Raw genomic sequence first — 25,413 nt, forward strand, 5'->3', positions numbered from 1 at the left:
CTGACCTCACTGACACTCACTCCATTTCACTCACATAGCACCCACAATAAAAAGGTGCTCCAGCGTGGTCGCTTGTCGCAGCACTGCCCCGTCCGGCAGCCGGGCGGGAAGACCCCGATGATGAAGCATGACACCAAGGGCCCTTTTGGTGTGTGAGGGGTATTTTAAACAAATGTGTGTATTCCAGAAACATCAGGATACATACAAATAAACCCCCTTTTGAAGTGGACCCTTTTGATTATAGTTATATATGTGAAATATACACAGCATTTCCAATGATTCATATAAACAACCATTTACATGTATATGTACAGTATACAGCGCTAGATGCAGTGATCAGTGCTGGTGAACAATGGTTTGTATATGTAACTTGTCAACGGCATTTCGACCCTGTGTGCAGTGTAGGGTCTCTTCAGGACCTATGATCGTTGGGACATCCGAAGGATAATGGACTCGTGTGGAGGGGATGTCACTGTGCTAAGGATAAGAATGGGATACTCACATGGCTCCTAGCCGGGAGCACAATTAGGTCCTAAAGAGACCCTACACTAAAGAGACCCTACACTGTACAGAGGGTTGAAACGCCATCAACAATCTTTCTTGCATGATATGCCTCCACTTTTGCTGAATGGCTTATGTACTTTGTCTGAGTGTGCCCTGGGTGCCTGCCAACCAGTTACCCAAGGCATGTATTTTTTTCCTAAAACTTTGTTGAAATCTAAACCAAATTGGCATCTCTGGCCACAAGTTAGCCCCTGGTTAAAGGTACCCTAGATGCCCAGGGCACTGTGACCAGAGAAGACCCCAACGGGCTGCAGCACTTATTGTGCCACCCTTAGGAGACCTGTACCTTGACAACCACACACTGCCTTGGCACGCTGAGTGATTTAGTGCAGAACTAAACAGAGAGTCGACATGACACACTTCGCTGTGTGCCATGCCCACAAACCCACTGTCTTAGCATACCTCAGTCACCCCTCTAGCTGGGCGCACTATGCCAAAGGTGTGGGCACAGGTACATGAGCCCAGTGACACTACATGACCCAGGGCCATTCCTGGGCACTGTAAGTACAGTGATGGCATTAGGGGTATATTGTGCTGGGAGGTTGTCATTATGAACTACACAGCACCCTAATGGCTACACTGAAGACTGACAGGTTCAAATTCAAAAATCCTTTATTCGGTTTCCAAATTCGAAGAAAACCATAAAAGTTCATAAACATACATGGATAACAATATAATTATCACGCATCGTAATACAGATAAAAATGTTAAAACAGTGTATAGTACAAAATTCCAATTCATCAGTTTTCTTGGGGTATAACCAAGTTCTTTAAGAAGATAAAAACTACTACTTTTAACCAAGGTTTACTCTGTATTAACACAAAATTTGAGAAAACAAGCAACATTTTTTGTGTATGACTCATCCACTGGACGGCAGGTGCGTAGTACCAACATTTTTAAGATTGGCATTATCCAATTTTTTCTAGGCTCAATATAAAATATACAAAATAGACCAATGTGTATCGAAGACTGGGGGGAAACATCATCACAAGGACATACTCGAAGATTCTTAGACCAGTCGTTAACGTGAAGAAATGACACCAGTCGATGAAAAATGTTGAGCCTGAAACGGGTCAATAATAGTTTGTCGAAGTTGCTCATATTAAATATAAATATGGCTGAATGCGGTAGGTAGTCTGGATAGTTAAGATATGCTGGACTGAACTCTTTCCAATCTCTGTATTTAGTCTTAGCTCTTCCAGGTGTGACATGCAAATCTTCTTTAAAGAGCTTTTTAATACTTCAGAGATAGTTAGGGTAGACAGATAGTATTTCTACAGACCCAAGTCATAAAAAAAGTTTTTCACATAAGCAAGCCAACTAATTTTGTGTCTATTTTCAAACAAAAGAAAGTCTCGGAGAAGGTTTTGAGTTAATTCATTTTTTGGGGACGTCCAAACCCGATGCCATCAAAGAATTGGTTGAAGTTTGATGGTATCTTAAATATATACGTTACCCAGTTCTAAGTGGCAACAATAGGATGAAGAACTCTGGGGTAGTGCTAATAGATATCTCAAGAAACTATTTTCGATTTTCTGAAGCGCATACACCTGCCCGTGACCCCAAACCCCTGCTCCTTAACAAGCTACACTTATACATTTGGCTTGGAATATCTTAAGCATTTCAGGAGCTGACCTTTTGCCCAACCTTTGCGCAAATGCTATCAGGGCGGTCGTCGCCCTGAGAAACAATAATTTCCTTGTCTCTATCGCCTGTTTCCATGAGGACTTATTATCAATTAGGATCCCCAAATATGGATATGTGTATGTTCTTTCCAGCTTTTTACTGTCGATGAAGATGTCCATTGTTTTCTTGGATCCCTTACCTTAGTAAATTGTGAATTTTTTTTAAATTGATTTTACGGCCCAACCCATTCATAAAATTCCGATATCTTTCTACACTACGTTGGAGCTCTCGATTTGAAACAAGAAAGAAGATCAAGAAGAAGAAGACCTGCTGTGCAGCTGCTAACAATAGGACAACACCTAATGACTTGGCCCCAGCCCTACAGAGCTGTTTATCTTTGAACCTGCTCAATGCCAACAACTCCTGTGGACAACAACCTTGAAAGCCCCGGAGGGCCTGCCGGCCTTCAACCTCGCGACCAGCAGAGGGTAAGATTTCCCGACGTCAAAAGACACCCCTGTACCCGGCGCCCCATAGCCCCCTGTGCTCAACTCCTGGGTGCCTACCTATCCTTAAAGATCCCAACCTACCCCTCTAAGGGTTGGTCTCCCATGTAGAATCTCCGTCCCCAAGCCTGCAGCCATTGTTCACCTTCCAAGCTCTCAATTGAATAACATTGAGAGCCCGATGATTAAAAAGCACCCTTCACCCGGCCGCCCGAGTTCCCCTGGCAGTGTGACCTTGATCCTAATCTACTTCCCCATTTGCCCTGAGCAAGTGACCAGGAGATCAGTTCCCATAGCCGTGTGGCCTGCTCGCCAGCAGCCACCAACTGAAGGCCCCCTGCCTCTCATTGGATAACTTTGGGCATAACTGTCAAGAGGACTAACCTGTACTCCTATGGTCTGTGGGGGCGATCAAGCGGGGGTCTTCAGAAGATATGTTCCCAACTCCCAATCGCCCCTGCACCCAGAATCCTCTGAGCCCAGGAACGAAAGGGAAAGGGGAAGTGGATAACAAACAAGAGAGGCTGCCACACCCTGGTGTCGTCTAGATTGCGTTGTGTTGAGGACACCTGCAAAAGTAACCACAAATTAATACGTCCCTTCAGGGTGTGGAGTTCACAAATTCACAGTTCACAGTTCAAGTGACTTTTACTCTTCAATGACATCACAGTTGCAAGTAGTACCTGATAAGAGTGTGGATAGCGCTGCTCTCCTTTGTAGACTCAAATAGCAGATAGTGGAAGTAGCCTTTACTCCAGTAGAAGCCAGGACCTCACTTGGTGTGTGTATAAGGATATAACCTATATGCGCATATATTATAACCCCTAAACACTTCTCCGACTGGATACAGTTCAAGGAAGAAGTAATCCCACCAGGTAGATAATTGAAGCTCCAAACTGGTATTCCGCTATATGAACAATTCTTTGAGTCTAAGTGGTGAATAGATGGCCGCTCTGATGACTAATACCTACGAAGTCTCATTAATGACTCTTAGCACTAGAGTTCATGAGTGCGGCTACTTGGAAGAGTTCAGAAAAGGCTTAGCCGCTAAACAGAGATGCTTTGAGGGAGCAGAAATGGCTTGAGTTCTGACGAGGACTAACACTGCAAACAAGTTCTGCTTGATAGTCTCTGAAATCCCAAGCGCAGATATCATACAAGGATGCGCTTGACGAACTCCGTCGAGGAAACCTAAAACTGGAAGATAATCCGCTAGGAGTTGGCCGTAGCGGCTTACCTCACGACTGCTGAGGCGAAGGGTCAAAACAGGAAACAACTGCGACTCAGGAATGACCCGTGACTGGATGTGAGGAAACTGCCAGGTAGAATCTTCACCGGAATGACGAAATCCAAAAGAACGGCAACCAGAATGAGAACCTCGAAGAGACTCTCCGGAATGCTGCCGCTCGCTTCAGTATGACGGTTGAAGTGCGCCGTACTCAGGGAAAGCGCGCACGAAATGGCCGCTCGAATTGAGAAAGACTAGAACGCTAACCTTGCGCTAGCGCGGCACAACGCTGACTTGACCCGCCGGTTATACCGTTCTTGAATCAATGAGTTTCTGCAACCACAGGAACGGTAAAACCAAGGAAACTTCTTGAGTCTTATCCCTGGCAGTGGAGAACAGCGTGTTGACACCAGAGCGGGCTTGACAGTACCCCCCACCAAAACCCCCCTTCCAGGTTTCAAAGGGAACGTCTTCTGGAATGCTGCCACTAATCTGGGGGCATGAACGTTAACACTAGGCTCCCAAGATCTCTCCTCGGGACCATAACCTTTCAAATCTACTAAGTAGAACAATTTTCCCCTCTTAAGCTTGGAATCTAGAATTCTTTTAACCTCAAAGTCTTCTGAAGACTGGATCGATATTGGTACTGGAGGGGTTTCCCGCCGTAGTTGAGGCGGACTTTTCTTGACCAAGGAAACATGAAAGGTAGGATGGATTTTCATAGTACTGGGGAGGGAGACTCTTACACTGACAGGGTTTATCATCTTGACCACCGGGAAAGGGCCCACAAACCTCGGTTGGAACTTCTTAGTCCCCCCAAGTCTCATGTGTTTAGTAGAGATCCAGACCAACTCTCCCGCTTTAAACTGAGGACTGTCCCTTCTTTTACGATCCGCTGACCTCTTATGATTAGCTTTGGCCTTAGAAAGATTAGAAAAGGCCAACTGATAAGCTTGTTGTAAGTTAGAAAGAACCTCTTGGGCAGCCGGAACCTCAATATCGACTTTTCCTACTCTCATGTTAGGATGCCTCCCAGAATTCAAAAAGAACGGGGAGAAACCAGTGGCAGAATGGACTGAATTATTGTACGCAAATTCCGCAGTACTAAGTAAGGAAGGCCAGTCGCCTTCCCGATCCATAAGGTACAAACGGAGGTATTGCTCCAAATCTTGGTTCACCCGCTCGGTCTGTCCATCCGTTTCCGGATGAAAACTGGTAGACAGACGAGAGTCCACCCCCATTCCTTTTAGAAAAGACCTCCAAAAACGGGACACAAATTGGGGTCCACGGTCCGAGATCACCACCTTGGGAATACCATGTAACCTGACCACATGTTGGACAAATAGATCTGCTAACTGAGGAGCTGTCGGCAGGGATTTTAACGGAATGAAGTGGCTCATTTTGGAAAACTGATCCACCACCACCCAAATAGTGTACTACCTTGACTGGAGGGGAGATCAACAATAAAATCCATAGAGATGGTATGCCAGGGGGATGGGGCCACTGGGATGGGTTGGAGTAAACCTTGTGGGAGTTGTCTCATGACTTTTCCTTTGACACATTGCTCACAAGTGGCTATGAACTGTCTTACCTGAGCTTCCATGCCCGGCCAAATGAATTCTCTCTTCATCAACTCCAAAGTCTTTGCAACTCCCTTGTGGCCAGCTAACAGATGGTCATGAAACTGCTGAATTATTCTTACTCGAAGATCTTCGCTGGGAACAAACACCTTTCCAGACTGATAAGGCTTTCCTTCCTTGAATTCTCGGTCAGGACCCTCATTAACCCAATCTTCAAACTTCTTTTGGGAAAATTCCACACGAATCTTGTCTTCCAGATCATCTTCCACGGAGGTGGCCACTATCTTTTCGGTGGGAATAACAAAACTCTTCACCTGATGCTCAGCTTCGCTTCCAAACTCCAACCGGGACAAGGCGTCTGCTTTTGCATTTGCTGCTCCGGGCTTATAGGTTAGGACGAAATCGTAGTCTGCAAAGAAAAGAGACCACCTTAATTGTCGAGGAGTTAAAGTTCGAGCGGACTTCAGAAACTGGAGATTTCTGTGGTCAGTGAAAACTGTAATGGGATGTCTGGCTCCCAGAAGATAATGCCGCCAGACCTGAAAGGTATCCTTTACTGCTAATAACTCCTTATCAGCAATTGAATAGTTAATCTCTGCAGGGGTGAGTTTTCGTGAATGGTAGGCAACTGGATGAAGCTGACCAGTGTTCTTATGTCGCTGAGATAAAATTCCTCCAATAGCTAAATTCGAGGCATCTGCCTCCACAAAAAAAGGAACATTCAAATCAGGATGCTGAAGGATAGGTGCTGTGGTGAATGCCTCCTTCAAATATTGAAAAGCCTCTTCTGTTGCTGACTCCCACACACATTTTTCGTTCTTCCGCAACAATTTAGTTATGGGGCTCACCTTACTTGAAAAATCATGAATGAATCGTCTGTAAAAATTTGCAAATCCAAGCAAACTTTGTATCTCCTTGACGGATCGAGGAGCTGGCCAACCCTTGATGGCTTGCAATTTGGTGTCATCCATGGACACCCCTTCCAGAGACAGAATGAATCCCAGAAACTCGACTTTGGACGAATGGAAGACACACTTTTCAAGCTTCACAAACAGCTGATTTTCCAGTAATTTTTTCAGATTGGCTCGCACATGGCTCACATGTTCTTCTCGACTGTTTGAAAAAATCAAAATGTCGTCAATGTACACAACTGCGAAACGATCCAAATATTCCCGAAGGATGTCGTTTACAAAGTGCTGGAACGCAGCTGGGGCATTGCAGAGCCCAAAAGGCATCACCTGGTATTCAAATAATCCCAGCCGGGTGCGGAATGCAGTCTTCCATTCTTCTCCTTCGGCCATGCGAACCAAATGATAAGCTCCTCTTAGATCTAGTTTTGTATAAATACATGCTTCCTTGACCTGGTCCAAGAGCTCCGAAATGAGGGGCAAAGGATAGCGATTCTTTTTAGTGACCAAATTAAGCGCTCTATAGTCAATGCAGGTCCGCAAAGATCCATCCTTCTTAGGGATAAAAAAGAGAGGAGACGACACTGGAGACTGGGATGGCCGTATAAATCCATTGGCTAAATGTTGTTCGATGTATTCCTTGAGATGTTCGTTCTCAGGTTCTGAAAGGGCATAAATGCGACTGCACGGGAGCGCTGCTCCTGGCTCCAATTCAATGCGACAGTCGTAAACACGATGAGGAGGTAACTTCTGCGCCTCCTGCTCATTGAACACCTCCTTCAAGTCCAGGTACTCTTCAGGAATCTCTGGAATCTAAAAGAGCAAATGGTTTGAACTTGATCCGCCAAACTAGAGGACATGGACTGATGAAGTTCCCACGGAGAAGATGCTTGACAATGTTCTTGACAATATTCTGATGACATCTTCAGAGTGCGCTTGGCCCAATCAATTTTGGGATTATGTTCGGTGAGCCAGGGCAGACCAAGAATTAGCTGAAACTGTGGAGCGTCAATTAAATTGAATCGCACCAAACTCCGGTGGTTCCCAGGACCAAATACTGTAATGGTCTCTGTATCTGCGACAATGGGCCCCGAAGACAGGTTTGTTCCGTCAACAGCTCGTACAGGTTCAGGCTTCAATTTCTTCTCAAATCGAATTCCCAGGGATTTAGCAAATTGAATATCGCAGAAATTTCCAGTAGCTCCGGAATCTATCATGATTGAGATGTGTTGGTGAACAGCTTCTCCAAACTGAATTCTACTGGACAGAATGAGATGGGGTGCCGAACATTGTAAAGTGTTGGCCAAAGACTGTGATTTTGGAGCTGACTCTTGTGTCGCTTCCACCAGTGCAACTCCGTCTACTGGTGGAGCCGATCTTTTACCGTCGTAGACTTCTTAAGCCTCCTAGAACATTCGCGAACAAAATGGCCCGGCAGACCACAATACATACACAGCTTCCCTGCTCGACGCTTCTCTCGTTCTTCCATGCTGAGAGGACCCCGCACTGATCCGATCTGCATAGGTTCCTCAGCCTGAGTGACTTCATGACTCTTACTGGCTTCGGTTCGAGCTCGATCCAACCTTGGCGGAACTGACCTGAAATCCTTACGTCTCTCACTCCGCCTTTCTGACTGTCGCTGATCGATGTGCAACACTAAATCGATTAACTCCGACAAATCCGTTGGTCTCTTGGGAATCTGAGCTAGACCATCCTTGAGCTCATCTTTAAGTCCCCTGTAGAAAATGGCGGCTCTCTTAGCCGCGGGCCAGCTGGTCTCGACGATGAGTTGATTAAATTGCCCAATATAAGCTACAAGCTCCTTATTGCCCTGTCTTAGATCCAACAATTCATTGTCGGTGGCCTGCGAAATGGTCCTTCTATCGAAAATGCGTAGAAATTCTGCTTTGAAATCTTCGAACTTATAGAGTACCGGATCATCTGCTGATACCAAGGGTAGAGACCATGCTGCTGCATCTCCACTCAGATAAGACAGAACAAAAGCCACCTTGGACTGATCCTCCTTAAACAAAATGGGTTTGCACAAAAAGTGCAACGAGCATTGTGTCAGAAAAATTTGGGCCTTATGAGGATCCCCTTGAAACCTCTCTGGAGGAGCTAAAGGAATAGTGGGTGACATGGCATGTACTACTTGGGTAGTTAACTCTGAGGAAGACGAGGAAGGAGCAAAACTCTGAAACTTTGATCCTTCGAAACTGGGACTGGGACTAATAGCTAACTCATCTAAAATTTGCCGTAAATAACTAGTCTCCTGATTAGACTTCTTAATCTCCTCCTGAGTGTCACTCAACTGTTTTTGCATGCCCTCAAGCACCGAGGTCAAAGCCTTCATATCCCAACCCTCAGCCATCTCGCCCAGACAGAAGGCACAATGTGTCTATTGGCACTTCAATCTGTCAAGAGGACTAACCTGTACTCCTATGGTCTGTGGGGGCGATCAAGCGGGGGTCTTCAGAAGATATGTTCCCAACTCCCAATCGCCCCTGCACCCAGAATCCTCTGAGCCCAGGAACGAAAGGGAAAGGGGAAGTGGATAACAAACAAGAGAGGCTGCCACACCCTGGTGTCGTCTAGATTGCGTTGTGTTGAGGACACCTGCAAAAGTAACCACAAATTAATACGTCCCTTCAGGGTGTGGAGTTCACAAATTCACAGTTCACAGTTCAAGTGACTTTTACTCTTCAATGACATCACAGTTGCAAGTAGTACCTGATAAGAGTGTGGATAGCGCTGCTCTCCTTTGTAGACTCAAATAGCAGATAGTGGAAGTAGCCTTTACTCCAGTAGAAGCCAGGACCTCACTTGGTGTGTGTATAAGGATATAACCTATATGCGCATATATTATAACCCCTAAACACTTCTCCGACTGGATACAGTTCAAGGAAGAAGTAATCCCACCAGGTAGATAATTGAAGCTCCAAACTGGTATTCCGCTATATGAACAATTCTTTGAGTCTAAGTGGTGAATAGATGGCCGCTCTGATGACTAATACCTACGAAGTCTCATTAATGACTCTTAGCACTAGAGTTCATGAGTGCGGCTACTTGGAAGAGTTCAGAAAAGGCTTAGCCGCTAAACAGAGATGCTTTGAGGGAGCAGAAATGGCTTGAGTTCTGACGAGGACTAACACTGCAAACAAGTTCTGCTTGATAGTCTCTGAAATCCCAAGCGCAGATATCATACAAGGATGCGCTTGACGAACTCCGTCGAGGAAACCCAAAACTGGAAGATAATCCGCTAGGAGTTGGCCGTAGCGGCTTACCTCACGACTGCTGAGGCGAAGGGTCAAAACAGGAAACAACTGCGACTCAGGAATGACCCGTGACTGGATGTGAGGAAACTGCCAGGTAGAATCTTCACCGGAATGACGAAATCCAAAAGAACGGCAACCAGAATGAGAACCTCGAAGAGACTCTCCGGAATGCTGCCGCTCGCTTCAGTATGACGGTTGAAGTGCGCCGTACTCAGGGAAAGCGCGCACGAAATGGCCGCTCGAATTGAGAAAGACTAGAACGCTAACCTTGCGCTAGCGCGGCACAACGCTGACTTGACCCGCCGGTTATACCGTTCTTGAATCAATGAGTTTCTGCAACCACAGGAACGGTAAAACCAAGGAAACTTCTTGAGTCTTATCCCTGGCAGTGGAGAACAGCGTGTTGACACCAGAGCGGGCTTGACAATAACTACCTCTGCACCCAGCTACCCCTGTGCCGCTGAGGGTATACCAACTGCACCTTCCTGACCCTGGGAGACCCCTGAGTCTGTGCCTAGAACCTTAACTCAGCCAACAGAGTACTTAACGAAAAGCTGATAACTCACTGTTCTTCCATAGGGTAACATTGCCTGGTTTCACTTGGAAATTCTTCTAAGTGTGGAGTTTTGGAACTTTAAAATATTCACTTAAAATCAGCTGAACAACAAATTCCGATTTACTCACCTGTTATCAGGAGAGAACCCAGTGCTGCACCTTTTAGCCCAGCACTGACCCTGAAAAGTAATTTTTACTTACCAGTAACTTGAATTTCCTTCCATAGGAATCAAGTGTGTGGTTTTCACCTGAAAAGTTTGCAGATGTCAATTTTCACAATCTACAAATATTCACTAAAAATCGCCTGTATGACTTAAACGCTTTCTTTCAACTGTTTACAGGAGATGCACCAGTGATGGATCCAGGATCCACCACTGATTAAGAAAAAGTAATGATAACACTACTTACCTGCTAAGTAAATTTCCTTCCATAGGATAACATTGGTAAGTCTATGTGAAAATGCTTCTAAGTGTCAACTTTTAAAATACAATAATATTCCTTAAAAATCACTACTGTAATCAAAACGCTTTTACTCAACTGTTTACAGGAAATGTCCCAGGACTGAATTTAGAATCCAGTCCTGTGGTTAGAAAAGTAATCTACAAAGTAACTAATTGCATTCAACTAGATATTCCCATTGAGCTCAATGTTGCATTGTTTTTGAAATTGTGTTGCCTATTGCAGCAACTGTAACTATTGTAAACAAAAAGTCTATTGCCTATTTGAAAAGTATTTAACTAAAGTAAGTCATTCTGAGAAGTATATTTTGATACCTTGTTGGTTCTAAAAATAAAACAACAATATATTTTTATTCAAAACAATTGGCCTAGAGTTCAGTTCTTGAGTTTGTTTGACCATTTGCTGACTGAGTGTGTATAACAAATGCTTTACACTGTCCTCCGATACTTCCTCCCTGCTTGACCAAGCCACCTCTTTAGATTCTGCCAAACCTCCGGGGACTGTGGACTATGTGCACACTGTACCTTACTTTGGTATATTATATACAGAGCCACTTTCTTGCAGTCACTTACCCATAGAGCCATTCACACGAACACTCAGTCACCTTTACTGCCACTCACACAAAAATGTACCCAACCATATAGCTTCTCACACAGCTACTCAGTCACCAATATAGCTGCTTACACACACACACTCGCCCGACCATGAAGCCACTCAAACCAAGAACTCTGGACCTCCCACCACCCAACAATATACCACCAAGGAACTCCTGGACCCCAGATGCCAAAAGAACAGCGGTGTCTCTTCTTCCCCAAGATCCACCAAAAGACCCTCCACCTGTTGACACTGCCTATTCTCTTGCAACAAAACCTACAAAAGACACTGCATCATCCCTGCCCACAAAGTCAAGAACACCCCATAACCATTCAGCTGTATCCTGATCAAGGCCAGCTCACTCTGCAAATGCACCATGGAAATCTGGGGCACCAGTACCAAACTCTCCACGTACCTTTCCTTCATCACCAAAATGTGGATAAACCCCTCCTTGAACCAGAACATCACCACCGCTCATCCCGAAGGATACAAGATGATACACCATGAAAGTATCAACAAACAAGATAGATGCATCACTATCAGGAAAACCATCAGATGCACCATCACCAGTGACCACACACCTCTCAGAACACCTTAACTTCCTACGACAAACCAATGCAAATACCACAAATAAGAGGCACCCTCAACTACAGACACCTGGTACCCCAAGCAACGTTCTGCAACATCATCCCCAACCTCATTGAACCCCTAGCAATCAACTCTCACCACTGTGTCCTGCTTTGAGACCTCCACATCAACGATACCAACTCCATTTCCTTCCAGGAGAACCTGAGCAACATCAGCTTCACCCAACTGGCCAACAAACCAATGCACAAATACAGACACATCCTTCACCCTATCTTCACCTCCAGTGACAGAATCAAATTCAGCCATACCATAGAATCCACCTGGATGAACCAGCATCAAGAACACTATCACTAAATGCCATATCTCCTTCCACCACAGATAGAACATATCAATAAAAGCGTAGTGTCTAGGCCCTCCTCATCTCCAAACATGAGGCCTCAACAGACCTCAATCAGGCCATCTAAGCTTCCCTGCCTGGAACACCAACAGGGCCGACAGATTTGCCCCACTGAAACCTACAAAAACAAACAAGATCCACAAACCTGACAACTGGTATACACCAGAAATCAGGACCACTAAGGGCAACTGCCACAAACTGGAGAAATTATGTTGTTCCACCAAGCCCCTCTGACAGAGCTGTTCACAAAGCAGTTCTCATCATCTATCACGGGCATATCAAAGAAGACAAGCAAGCAGCCATCACCACCCTCATCGACTCAGCCATCATGTCTTCCATCCACTCCGGGGATCCCACCAACCGCTGCCCTGCCACTTCTACAACCTTCCAACAAACCCATTCAGCAAGCAACTCAGCACCATCCTCAACACCTCCATCTCCACAGCAACCTTCCCGGACAGATGGAAACATGCAAAAGTCAAACCCCTCCTAAAGAAAGTCTCTGTTGACCCCAAAAACTCAAATAATGCTGTCCAATCTCCCTGCTCACCTACCAAGACAAAGTTCTAGAGAAAGCCATCAACAAGCAGCTCAACAAATTCCTGGAACAAAACCACCTACTGAATGCCTATCAATAAGTATTCTGGGCCAACTACAGCACTGAGACCTGTCTGATTGGCTCAAAGATAGTATCAGAACACTCCTCGACCGTGGGGACACTATGGCCCTGATCCTCCTCGATCTTTTTGGATGCAATTCAAATTGGATGTCCGTTGATCTGGTCACGCCCACGTTGTGATATGCGCGGAGCTCGAGACGTCTCTACCTCCCTCAGTAGTTCGTGTAGAAAAGGGTCACCCTTTGTTAACGAAAGCGGAGTGAAGAAACGCAACGGTTTCACCCCATTACCGCATTTTTCTGAATAATCAACGAATGTGAAAGCTAAACGGATAACCAGCTTTATCAATCATTGCATGATATATTGATGAAAATGACAGAGAACGCTTGAGGTTTCCGTCTCTTTTAAAAGACGATGAAAAAGTAGTTGCAGGTAGAAGTAAGATGGAAGCAGTGAACACTGTCTAAACAGTTATCACATACCGACTCCGGATATTATAGGAAAGGTGCCTTACTCCCTTCATTATTTATTTTATTTTATTTTAAGTATTTGTAGAGCGCGACTGATACCTTGCAGGCTTCCTGGCTCTGGAGAATACTCTGCTGGAGGATAGACCGGAGTAACTAGCAGGTGGGCAGAATTTTAGGGGAATAGCCAGGTCTTGATGCGCTTCCTAAATGGAAGAAGTTGTGAGATCTGGCGTATGTCAATGGGCAGGCTGTTCCATAACTTGGCCGCTGCGACCCTGAATGATCTGCCCCCGGTTCTGGCTTTGTTGAATCTGGGCACCTTTACCAGACAGGCTGAGGATGATCGTAAGTCTCTGGTGGGAGTGTACCACAGAAACAGAGCTTGCAGGAGTCTGGTCCCAAGTCCATGCAGAGCCTTAAAGACAATGCAGAGGGACTTGAATGCCACACGCTGCTTTAAGGGTAGCCAATGTAGCTCGGCCAGGGATGCTGTGGCCGAAGACCTTCTCGTCCAGCAAAGAGCCAGCTTGGCGGCGGCAGATTGAATTCTTTGAAGTCGGTCCATCAGCGTGACTGGAGACTCAAGGAGCAGGGCGTTACAATAGTCAAGCCGACTGAGTATTGTACACCTGACTATCGACGCCCGGGCTTGTGCAGGGAGAAGAGGCATGATTTTACGCAGGGAGCGTAGCAGGGCTGTGCAGATCCCCACTGTTTTTGCTACCTGGGTTTCCATATTCAGCTTGTTATTGAGCATGGCTCCCAGGTTGCGGACCGAGGAGACTGGCAGAGGTTTGTCTCTAGTCTCTGGAGGCCAGAATTCACTCGGAAGCTGGCGGGGTATATTGGTGCCAGCACAGAACAGAACCTCTGTTTTGGAGGAATTGAATTGGAGGGAGTTTCTGTGGAGCCACCCAGCCGTCTCTCATCAACTTCGAACCTATCTGTTCATAATCTGTTTTAGAAAAAGTGGCTGAATACCCATTAGTCCTGATGAAGACAAAAGACTTTGTCGAAACGCGTTGACACACAGCCCTATTCTCCATAACCAGAGAATTAAATTTAAAGAAAAAGCCTTTTTTATATATATCGTTATGTCTTCCTAATATATATTGAAGAAAAGCCACATGAAGTATTAAGAATTTTTATTGTGTAATTTGTGTATATTGAATTATATGTATCTATTCATCTTTTATATTTAAATTAAAAATTACCTTTTTTGATATCATTCCAGTCCATTGCATTAATTTTATCATTTATGCGTTTATAAATATGTTTTTCTAAATAGCCAGCTTTTGTACTAAAAGTCTGCCTGGGTATATACCTCAACATAAGAATTTTTTTCCCTGACCCAGGAGTCCTATCCATATCAGGGGGTCCTTGATACCTACAAGATGAAACAGCCAAGTGTCCACCCATCCTAATTGGGTAGATGGACACATTGCCAACTCGCCACCAGCACGTATTCTTTGGGCCATTGGAGAAGTTTGTTTATGGTGATGATGATGTACTCACTGCTGTGGCAAATCAAAATATCTGCTTGCATTTAATTCAGGTGGGTGGATCAGTACGTTGGCGGGGGCGGGACTCTGTCACCAATATATTAATCAGGCCCCTGCCTTTGTGATCAGTTATTCTTCTATATCTACACTGCCTTGTTATGTATCATTCTTATCAGTGTGCTAGTGCAATCTAAAAATAACATAGCTTGATACTATGTCACATGATATGTTAATGCAATATCAATCATAAGTTATCCAAATTTCCATATTTAATGTTTAGAATAAGATACTGTTGCTGGCTTCATTCAATCGCGTGAGGGAAGCACCGCCTACTCCCTCACCTATATTTTAATTGGCTTTTGTCTTTGTCCTTCGTAAATGCTGCCTTCTGATTCATGTATAAACTTGTTATTCCCTCCTTATTACGGCAATGTCATCATCTATGTCGTTCCATGGCTACTCGGCCCTTTACTTGCTTGTTACCCAGTATGTGAACTTTTTCTTTATTGAGCCTGGACAATGGTGGCTGCATGTTTTTAAACAGATGGCAGGATTTTGCATGCTGTGGGCAGGTGAGTTGCAGGACAGCCTCAGTGGTGCACCCCAGGACGGCGGAGAGGCTGGCTCCTGTTCCTGCGTTAGGAAAGGCCCGCCGGCCAGGAGCGCGCCCATCCGCCTTCACCGGGGAGTATATGGTGAACCAGCAGAGAAGCTGGAGGCCATCATCAGGCACCCCAAGGCCCCTATCAAGGTGAAGAGCCTGCTGGTGAGTGCTGCACCCCCGTGCAAATAATTTCTTTTTGTAGGAGCGCAAGCCAGAGGGAGCGCAGCCCCTATGTCCATGTCGTTAGCCACATGGGTGAGGTTGCAAAGGTCTACACTCCCACCTACTACTGTGATCTCATATTTTCAGTGGTGAGATTCAACCACCAAGGGGAAGTAGTAGCTGACATGCATCCTGTAATCACCAGGAAACAGTTCAGGTTTCCATCTGGGATGAGCAGCAATATCACTCTTCAGAAATGGGGTAACATTTTTCTGAACTAGAGACAAATAAATCTGCTGGGTGGGGCACTCCACATTTTCAGATAAAGGTTTTTTTCTCATTGTTTTTAGTAGTTTGATGTTGCCTGTAGCTAGATGGTGCCCCGCCTCTCTCTCTCCTTCCCCTGCTCTCTTTATGTCTCTCTCTGTTTATCGCTATGATTCTTTTTGCCTTTCTCGCCTCCTCCTTCTCTTTTTCCAGCCCTCTCTCTGTCTCTTTTTCATGCTTTGGCTCTTTTTCCACCCCTATTCCTGACTCTCTCTCTCTCTCTCTCTCTCTCTCTCTCTACCTATCTATCTACCCCTCTCTTTACACCCTCTCGATGCCTCTTTCTAGCCATCTTTCCCTTCTTATCTCACAATTTTCCTCTATATCCCATCCCTGTCTTTCTTTGTCTTCCTCTCCATTTCCACAACCTCTCCCTCCCTTTTCTCTCTATCTTCGTCTTTCTTTTTCTCTATGTTGCTCTCTCTCTCTCTCTTTTCCCATCTCTGACATCTTTCTCTACCCTATACTCATAGATATAGATAGACAGAGAGGGACAGAGAGACGGTATAGAGAGAGGGGGGCCGATTCACAGAACTAACTTAAGAATAAATCCTAAATGTACTACTTTTGGTATTTACAGAAGTCATTTAGTAGTAGTAAAGTTAGGATTTTGTCTTAAGTTTGACATAAGACAAACTTAAGACAGACTTAAGACAGACTTAAGACAGACATAAAACAGACTTAAGACAAACTTAAGACAGACTTAAGACAGATTTAAGACAGACTTAAGACAGACTTAAGTTAGGATTTTGTCTTAAGTTTGTCTTTAGTCTGTCTTAAGTTTGTCTTAAGTTTTTCTCAAGTCTGTCTTAAGTCTGAATTAAGTCTGTCTTAAGTCTGTCTTAAGTCTGTCTTAAGTCAAACTTAAGACAAAATCCTAACTTTACTACTACTAAATGCCTTCTGAGAATACCAAAAGTAGTACATTTAGGATTTATTCTTAAATTAGTTCTGTGAATCGGCTGCCCTCTCTCTACACCCTCTCTCTGTCCCTCTCGGTCTCTCCATATCTATGTATTCTTTTATTTTACTTTATTCACTTTATTTAGGTTCGTAGATCATAAAAGTACAGTAAAAACTTACAGAACTGTTAAACATGAGTTTAATAAACATAATTCATTTCAATGGAATATTGAAAAGTTTAAAAACACATTTCATCCATCACGACTTAAAAAAAAATACAACCAGTACAGGCAAAATGATTCAGCACTAAAAATATTACCCACTTCACACTAAGATTTTAGCACACTCAGCTGTAGTTTTGAGTGAACTAATTGCACAAGGTGAATACAATTACAACAATCATTTTCAATTCAGGTCTGGAAATTACACAAGTTTGAGCTATTGACATTGTAAACAACAGAGCTTTATTTTTTCTATTTTAAAACATAAATATTAGGCATTGTCATTTATAATGCCAATAGCTTAAACTTGTGTAAATGTGATACATATTGCATTCCAAATGCTTATTGTAAATCCATGTGTCTGGTATTCTAGTCTTGACTGTCTCTCTCTTCTAGCAATTACAATGTTGATTAAGACATTATATAGATTGACATTGGATACCAAGGGCATGATTTAGAGTTTGTTGGATTGAATACTCTGCCTGCCGTATTACAAGTGACACAGGATGTACTGCACTCGTGATATGGTGAGCGGGATTCTCTGTCATACTTGAGAAAGAATTTCCATCTGACAAAGTCTAAAACAGCCTCTAAATCATGAAATTGTTCACAAGAACCAATTATATTTCCCATACACAAGCCTGACAGCCCTTTCTTTATAACTATTTATCTAATAATATTTAATGTTATTTTCTATGGGGTTTTATTTTAAGTCACTACCTATATTATTTTCTATGTGATGGTGTTACATTATCAGTGTTTAGCCATGTGTGGTGCTGGGCTTACACCACCTCTGATGTAGGGTACGTATTGTTTAGGTTACATTAACTTTTAGAGTGTAGTTTGTGAAAAGTAATGGTGATACTCTTTTGTAGATGGGTGAACATCCCTATCTAAACCCCTATCTAACCCTCCTTTAACTCGTCCATACACCTCCTTTTTCCCTTCCCTTTAGCAGTTAGTATTCTCTATTTCTGGCAACTCCCCTTTGTCACTCCCATATTTGCAACTCAAATGTATATTTATGTGTGTGGAAACTCCATAGCAGGGGGGAGATGTCTCCACAAACAAATATACTACAGAAGCATTTTGTGAATATACACCTGATTTGTTACTCAGATTTGGTATCTTATAAATCCACCTTTAATTTGATATGGCTGCTATTGTACAATGATAAAATAGGCAAAACATGTTCTAAGTTGATCCATTTTTTAATGTTCTCTTAATATTTTAAATGCTAAAATGCTAAAATGTTGACATATCATGTTTTGTATTCCCTAATGAGCTAAGGGCTGTGCACAAACAAATCAGTCACAAATAGTGGTCTAGATGTGTGTGCCAAGTTCTTTTAAAATATCTGTAATACACCATATGTAATATAAAGCTGCATTGCAAAATTTCATGTTACATCCAGTGTCAAAAAAGCTGGCCTAATGTATATTAAGTATGTAGGGCAATTTTTGTGATTCCCAGTTACTGGCTCTAAACATGAGGATAAAGGTTTACAGGGAACAGCATACCACAGTCAATGTATTTGAATTCCAAAATGGATTTTCTTTTTCAAAGCAGTCCATGTTCCTTACAGAAATCTGTGTTATTGCAACAAACAAAATCCCATTTTGCAAAATCATTTACAGGAGCAGCCACCCGAACACAATTCCTAAAGGGGAAACTGTCCAATGGAACAGCATTCCTCTTCTCAATGTGGGCGTGCTTATGGACAACTCTCTTGCCCTATGTGGGCGTGCTTATGGACAACTCTCTTGCCCTAGAATCTCATGCAAAAAGAGTGGCGGGCGTGTGTTATGGTCGCCTACGGTCGCTCAAACCAATCTTGGGCTTCTTTGAACCATCTGTACGCCAGACAATTGTCCAAGCCCTTGTTTTATCGCATATAGACTATTGCAATGTCTTAATGCTGGGCTCTAATCAAACAGCCATCAACAGACTCCAAAGAGCCCAAAATGCAGCTGCCCGCATTTTGTTTGCCCTACCAAAATACTGTCACACATCCCATATTCTACGGCGTCTACACTGGCTTCCAGTCACACAACGTATTCAATTTAAGTCCCTCTGCCTAATGCATAAAATCCTTCACGGCTCCGGCCCCCGAGTTTTACAAGGTCTGTGTTCGTCCTATGTCCCCTCACGTGCCCTCCGCTCGGCGGACCTTCATCTTGCCTGTACCATCAAAATCCGAAGGAGCAGAGCTGGCGGCCGCTCCTTCAGGTATTTGGCTCCAAAACTGTGGAACTCGATCCCCGCGGAGGCACGTGCTACAAATAACTACCTGTCATTTAGAAAACTCATTAAAACCTGGTTGTTCCCTTCTATCTAGTGCTCCTAGTGGCGCTACACGTCTCCCCCTTGGTTCAAAGTCTGTCTTACTTTCAAGTTGTCTGCAAGCGCTGGGACGCCCCGGCACTGGGGTAGCCATGCGCTTTATAAGCATTTTTAACATTTAACATTTATCACCTCCCTCCAGGATTGAGTAACTTTCAAACATTTCATTATCACAATTGCAGCTACAAAGAAAGAAGCAATGCACCCTTCATGGTTTCTCTTTGTGATTCAGAATGAGTTACCTTTGTGCTATACAAAAATTCTTTACCAAATCACAAAGTGTGTTTTTTACAAACCACCAGTTTTATAACAAGAAAATTATTTTGTGCATCATTTGATGTGATGCATTTTAAGAAAATGTGAGGGACATTGTTTTCGTGTTTGCTCACATACGGGTTCAAAGAAGGAAAAAAGTTTGAAGAACACCCCACAAATCTCTAGTACCAACAATGAAAAAGTGACCTGAAGCTGCTGCTCTCCTCTGGAAACTTTGACATTGCTTTTATGAAAGTAAACCTGCTGCTCTTGGGACAATACATGCTGGCAAGGTAAACAAAGGTAGGCATTTGCAATACATCATCAGGTGCAGAATCCATACCTGCTTCCCTGAAGCTCACAAACCGCCTTTGCTACATGACTCCAGTCCACAGCTCCAGGTTCATTTCTCCACCACTTCTCAATCACCGCAACACACTGATCATTGGAGCCACCAAGAATGATGTCTGAAAAATAGTCACAGGCTGGAAAAACCCATTGGATGAAAGGAAAGCAAGAAAGATTGATCAGCAGCTCTCCTTTCACACCACCTGGTAAGAAAAAGGTACATAAGTGGATTAATGATTACATATTTTGAAGTAAATAAATTAAATAAAATTTACCTCTGGTCACCCCTTGGTAGTTTGGCGTAGAGCAGTCCGGCTTAACTTCCGGGGCAATGTGTAAAGTATTATTGCAACACTTCTAGCAGTGAAACAGGGAAAACACCACAAAAAAGATAGCACAACTAGCTAGAAAAATAGGGCCATATGTATCATAGTTCCGGTTTGCGAGTTCTAAATAGCGATTTTTAAGGAATCGCTATATAGAAATCGCAAAATAGTATGTATGTAGAAATCAGCTTCTTTTTAGCGATTCCTTAAAATTCCTTAATTGCGATTAGCAAATTGCTAATCGCAATTAAGGAATAATTTCCCATTCATTTCTATGGGCCAGGAGGCCCATGAAAATGAAGGGGAAATGTGCGATTAGCAATTAGCTAATGGCAAATTGAGAATATTTTCAAGGGTGGAGGGGTGTCCAAAGGACACACTGCTGCACCCCTGAAAATGACATGTGTTCGCATATGGCGCACGTATGCGCGTCACATGGCACCTTTTTGAAAGGAATTCACAACTTACCACCAACTTGAAGTTGGTGGTAATTTGCGATTCCTTAGGGAAAATTAGCAATGTTTTTTTACATTATACATTGCATTTAAGGAATCGCAAATTGTGTGATTCCTTATTTTGCACCACATTTGCTTAATACATACCAGATTGAGAATTTGCATTTGCAAAGGCCGAAATTCTGCGAATTTCGGCATTTGCGAATGCGAATTTCAATAATCCATATGGCCCATAGAGCTTAATTTAATGAACAAAACAAGACCAAAACTACAGAATACAATAAGTAAAAATTGAGTTCTGAAAAATAGTACTTAAAAGCATAAAGCGCCATCAATGGTTTTATATATATATATTCACTGAAAAAACCATAGGTTTCACACCAGTTATAGTTAGGAATTAGCATTTAAAAAACCTATTAAATTCACTGAAAAACCATAGGTTTCACACCAGTTATAGTTAGCAGGAAATTTTACTGACATAAAACCATTGAAATTCCACGTTATAGTTAGTTGGACTCACTATAACTTGCGCGCCTGCAATGCACTGCTGATGACGTCACATATTACATCACTCATGAAATGGTCAGTGACATCACTCATGACATCACTGATGACACCATCCAGTGAATGTGTGTCTTTCTGAAAAATAAATATGATTTATATATGTATTTGTAAAGGTCGATGGAAGAATAAATGGTTAAATAAGTGTCTAAATGGATGTTGTTTTAAAAAAAAAAGTGATTGGTTAACTGGCTTATTAAGTGTATCTTAGTGAATACATATATTAGCGAGTAATGTTTAAATATTTAAATATATGTATCAGTGTTTCACTTTGTGTATAAGTGGCTGCATGGGTTGGTGAGTAGCAACATGTGTGTGTATATGGGTTATTAGATTTTTTTTAGTATCAGTATGAGTGTCTGCATGGTTTGGTGGGGTGTTACTTAGGACATAGATGCATCAATGACTGACTCACTGTTTGTATGTGTTTTGAAGACAGCATATGTGCAGAATTGTATGGGTGGATGAGTGTGTATATGTGTGTGTTAGTGAGTGAATGACTGTCTCACTAGTTTCTTTATCAGTAACGACATATGTTTTAATCTAGTATATGTGAGTATTAATGTATATAAGTGAGTATATGTGAGAGTGAGAGATTGTAAAGTTCCTATTTAAATAAATATGTGTTTCTGTAAGTGTTTGTTTAAGAGAGTAAGTATGTATAGGTATCCTTAGAAGTAAGGTGGTAGTGTGTGTATAGTTGTATATGCAAATAAATGGATGTTCTATAGTTTATTTGCATGTGTGAGTATGTATGTGAGTAACTTTTGGATGACTGTCGGCGTGTAACAGGATGTATAGGTGTATCACTACATATGATGAGTGAGTATATGTATGAGTGACTATATAGAACTGTTGGTGAATGAGTGGATGTGTATATAGATGGTGGAATTACTGAATTGGTTGTTGTAACTGAATTGGGTGTGTCCATTTTTTTGAAAATGTTAGTTTCTATTTTTCAATATGTATTTCAAGGGTTACATTACACTGAAAGGAGGTCTGTCACTCTGTAACAAGGATGGTGTCATCAGTGCTGTCATCAGTGATGTCACTGACCATGTCATGAGTAATGTAATATGTGACGTCATTAGCAGTGCATTGCAGGCGCGCAAGTTATAGTGAGTCCAACTAACTAAAACGGGTGAATTTCAATGGTTATATGTCAGTAAAATTTCCTGCTAACTATAACTGGTGTGAAACCTATGGTTTTTTTCAGTGAATTTAATAGGTTTTTTAAATGCTAATTCCTAACTATAACTGGTGTGTAACCTATGGTTTTTACAGTGAATATATATATATATATATATATTACCTACTGGCGGTCGCCAGTAGGTAGTTATAGTTAGGACCTAGTTTTCATAGGAAATCCTCAACATTCTATTTGGAATAACTTTGGCCCTGGTTGAAGAATCTTAGCGAATTTCTCAAAGAAGATGGCTCGGACCGCTGCGCTCCTTCCCTGAAAGTTTGGGGGGGATTGGTCAAGTGGGGGCTGAGATAAAAGGGGGGTCCCAAAATGTGTTTTCTCCATGTTATTTTCTATAGGACATTTAGACTCGGCTACAGGTCGAACGGCTGAATGGATTTATAAGAAATTTGGCAAAACTGTAGAGTCAGGTTCGCAGATTACGCTTTTTTTGGAATGGTGTAAATCCGTTCAGTAGTTGCTGAGAAAATTAAAGTTAAAGTCAATTATATATCTATACACGCGCACAGGTGCGCGCACCCAAGCGGCTGCGCGTGAGCGGAATTTTTTTCTGCTGCGTGACGTCTGTTAACGTTCGATTCGAGGGACATCAGGAAGTGTTGACCGCCATTTTGTCACTGCGAGTAAATATATTGTTCATTTCAAAGCGTTGAAACATGGAAAGGGGAGAAGGTAGAGATAGTCTTGCTGCGTAGGTTTTCTCGGGGTGTGCAGTAAGCCCTTTAAAAAGTTGCGGGGTGCGTGCACCCGGTCACGCACACCTATTTACAAGAGTGTAAAAATGGAGATAAATCAGAAGTTTGAGTGCTTAGATATAAGGTGGCTCTGAAAAGAGCCCTTGTGTTAATTGAGTGTTTTCTGCATTTATAAGTAAGTACTGATGCAGAGCCTCATGTTGCAGAGGAAGATTCTGTTTCCCTCATCCGTGAAATGAACACCGTCTCTCCTATAGACGTCTTGCATGTGGTAACGCAAGTTGTTGTGGTAAATAGAACCCATGCTATAATCTCTGAGGAAAGCAGAAACATATTTATTTACATGTCTCCTTGCTTTCTCAATTTGTGCACAATGTTGATTGGACCAATTCCATTTCTGTCTTTGGCATATATTGGAATATACCAAGGCAGTTTGAGGAAAAAGTGTCATCAATTGTCGAAAGGTGTCTTTTAGAAGCATTTCCAGACCTACCCCAGTGATTGTGCCTAGATCGTTCCCACCACAGTGCGCAATTATAAGGTCTGGTTCTGGGAGATGCATAAAAGTTTTCACCAATGAAATCAATTGGTGACATTTCAATCCTCTTTGGGCAATCCACATTATGTGTACATTTGTTAAACCAAGGTTGCAAATTTGTCTGCTTGCTGCATATTTTTCACTCCAGTGAATATAACTCTGTCCTATTAGCCAGACCTTCATTTTCAAGGGATATGTAGTCGTCCTCCGATCGGTTCTGGAAGTGGAATGGTAGTTAGAAGCTGAAAGTCAGGATAAAAAAAAGGATGAGGCTGGGTGTGGTTAAAAAAATAAAAATGATTGGTTGATTGTAATAACTGGAGATTGAAGAGTACATTGCATGTTAATGTTTATGTTAAACGAAAAGTACTATTGGGTGCGAAAAAAATGACATGTAACAGAACTGTGGATTGGCAGGTGTTTCTGGAGGGAAAACAGTCTTCTTAGTTTGCTGTAGAACGTTGAGACATGAATTTTTGACCTGTGCCTTCAGCCAGGTGCAGAGTGAGGTGTTACCATGGAAACAGCCGGAGATGGCAGTTGGTGATGGGTGACTTTCACGTGAGATTGAAAATATTGTGAAGGACAACCAATTGAAATGTAAATTTGATTTTACAATTTTGATAGACAAAATGTGATTGGCTGAAGAGAGTTATATGAGTGTGTATTGACTGGATATCTGTGCCATTGAATTTTGGTTGCAGTGATAGAAGCTTAATAGACAGTTCCGTCAAACGAATATCTGTTTTGTGTCTGTCACTGTTGTACATCGTACAAAACATTGGTAAAGGTAAGTCTGTAACAGTTTGTTTTGTCATGTACCGTAAAATATAGTTTAGTCACAAACAATGATTGATTTTCCTCGTAAAAACTAATTTTTGGCTGTCATAATGTGTTGTATTTCTAAAACTAATTTTTTCATTTAAATGTTGAATACGCAGTAAAAAATATTTTTAATATAGAGAGTAATTATTTTTGAAATTTTGAAGCGTTTATAGATAATGAGAGAAGTTGTTCAGGAAGCAGAGAGACAGACAATGCAGAAAGAGAGAGAAATAGTAAATTACTAGTGATACCGTCGTCAAAAAATGCTAATGGTTAATGAATTCATAAAGTTTTTGTCAGTCGACAAAATTTCAGGCTGGTTGGTGGCCGTGCCTGCACTGGTGGGGGTGGGGCGAGAGGGAGGGGGAAGGGGGCTAAAGTGGTAATGATTAAGGTATTCACAAAGTTTTTGTTAGACGACAAAATTATAGTGCGGTTTGTGGTCGCGGTTTGCACTGGTGGGGTGAGAAAGGGAGGTGGTCGAGTGAAATAAAATGAAAAGTTTTGACCATGAGGTTGTACACAGATTTGTGCAGTAAATGTGTTCATACATTAAGGTAGCAAACAGAGTATAAAAGTATCTCTCTCAGTCTTGCTGTTTGACTGCATCTTCATGTCCCTTCTGTGTTCCGTCTCCGTTGCCCTGTGTTATGTTATTGTGTGTGTCTGTCTGTGTCTGCCTTCAGTCCGGGCTGGGGAAGTTTGCTGTGGAGGCACACACAGATAGTCCTATCAAAGTAATTGGAACGTTTTCAAAAAAATAATTATATAA

The 25,413-nt window shown here is 42.6% G+C and overlaps 1 protein-coding gene across 1 annotated transcript in view; it reads right to left on the bottom strand.

The window, feature by feature from the left end:
- LOC147718240 (nicotinamide N-methyltransferase-like) overlaps positions 1-25,413 on the bottom strand; it is a 147,957-nt gene that overhangs the window by 49,634 nt on the left and 72,910 nt on the right. Inside the window, exon 2 of the mRNA XM_086966653.1 lies at positions 20,030-20,237. Within this exon, the coding sequence (XP_086822779.1) occupies positions 20,030-20,237 (208 nt within the window). The remainder of the gene's footprint in view (positions 1-20,029; positions 20,238-25,413) is intronic.

This window comes from Lissotriton vulgaris, chromosome 4_1 (assembly GCF_964263255.1).
Source record: "Lissotriton vulgaris chromosome 4_1, aLisVul1.2, whole genome shotgun sequence".
In the NCBI taxonomy this organism is placed as follows: Eukaryota; Metazoa; Chordata; class Amphibia; order Caudata; family Salamandridae; genus Lissotriton; species Lissotriton vulgaris.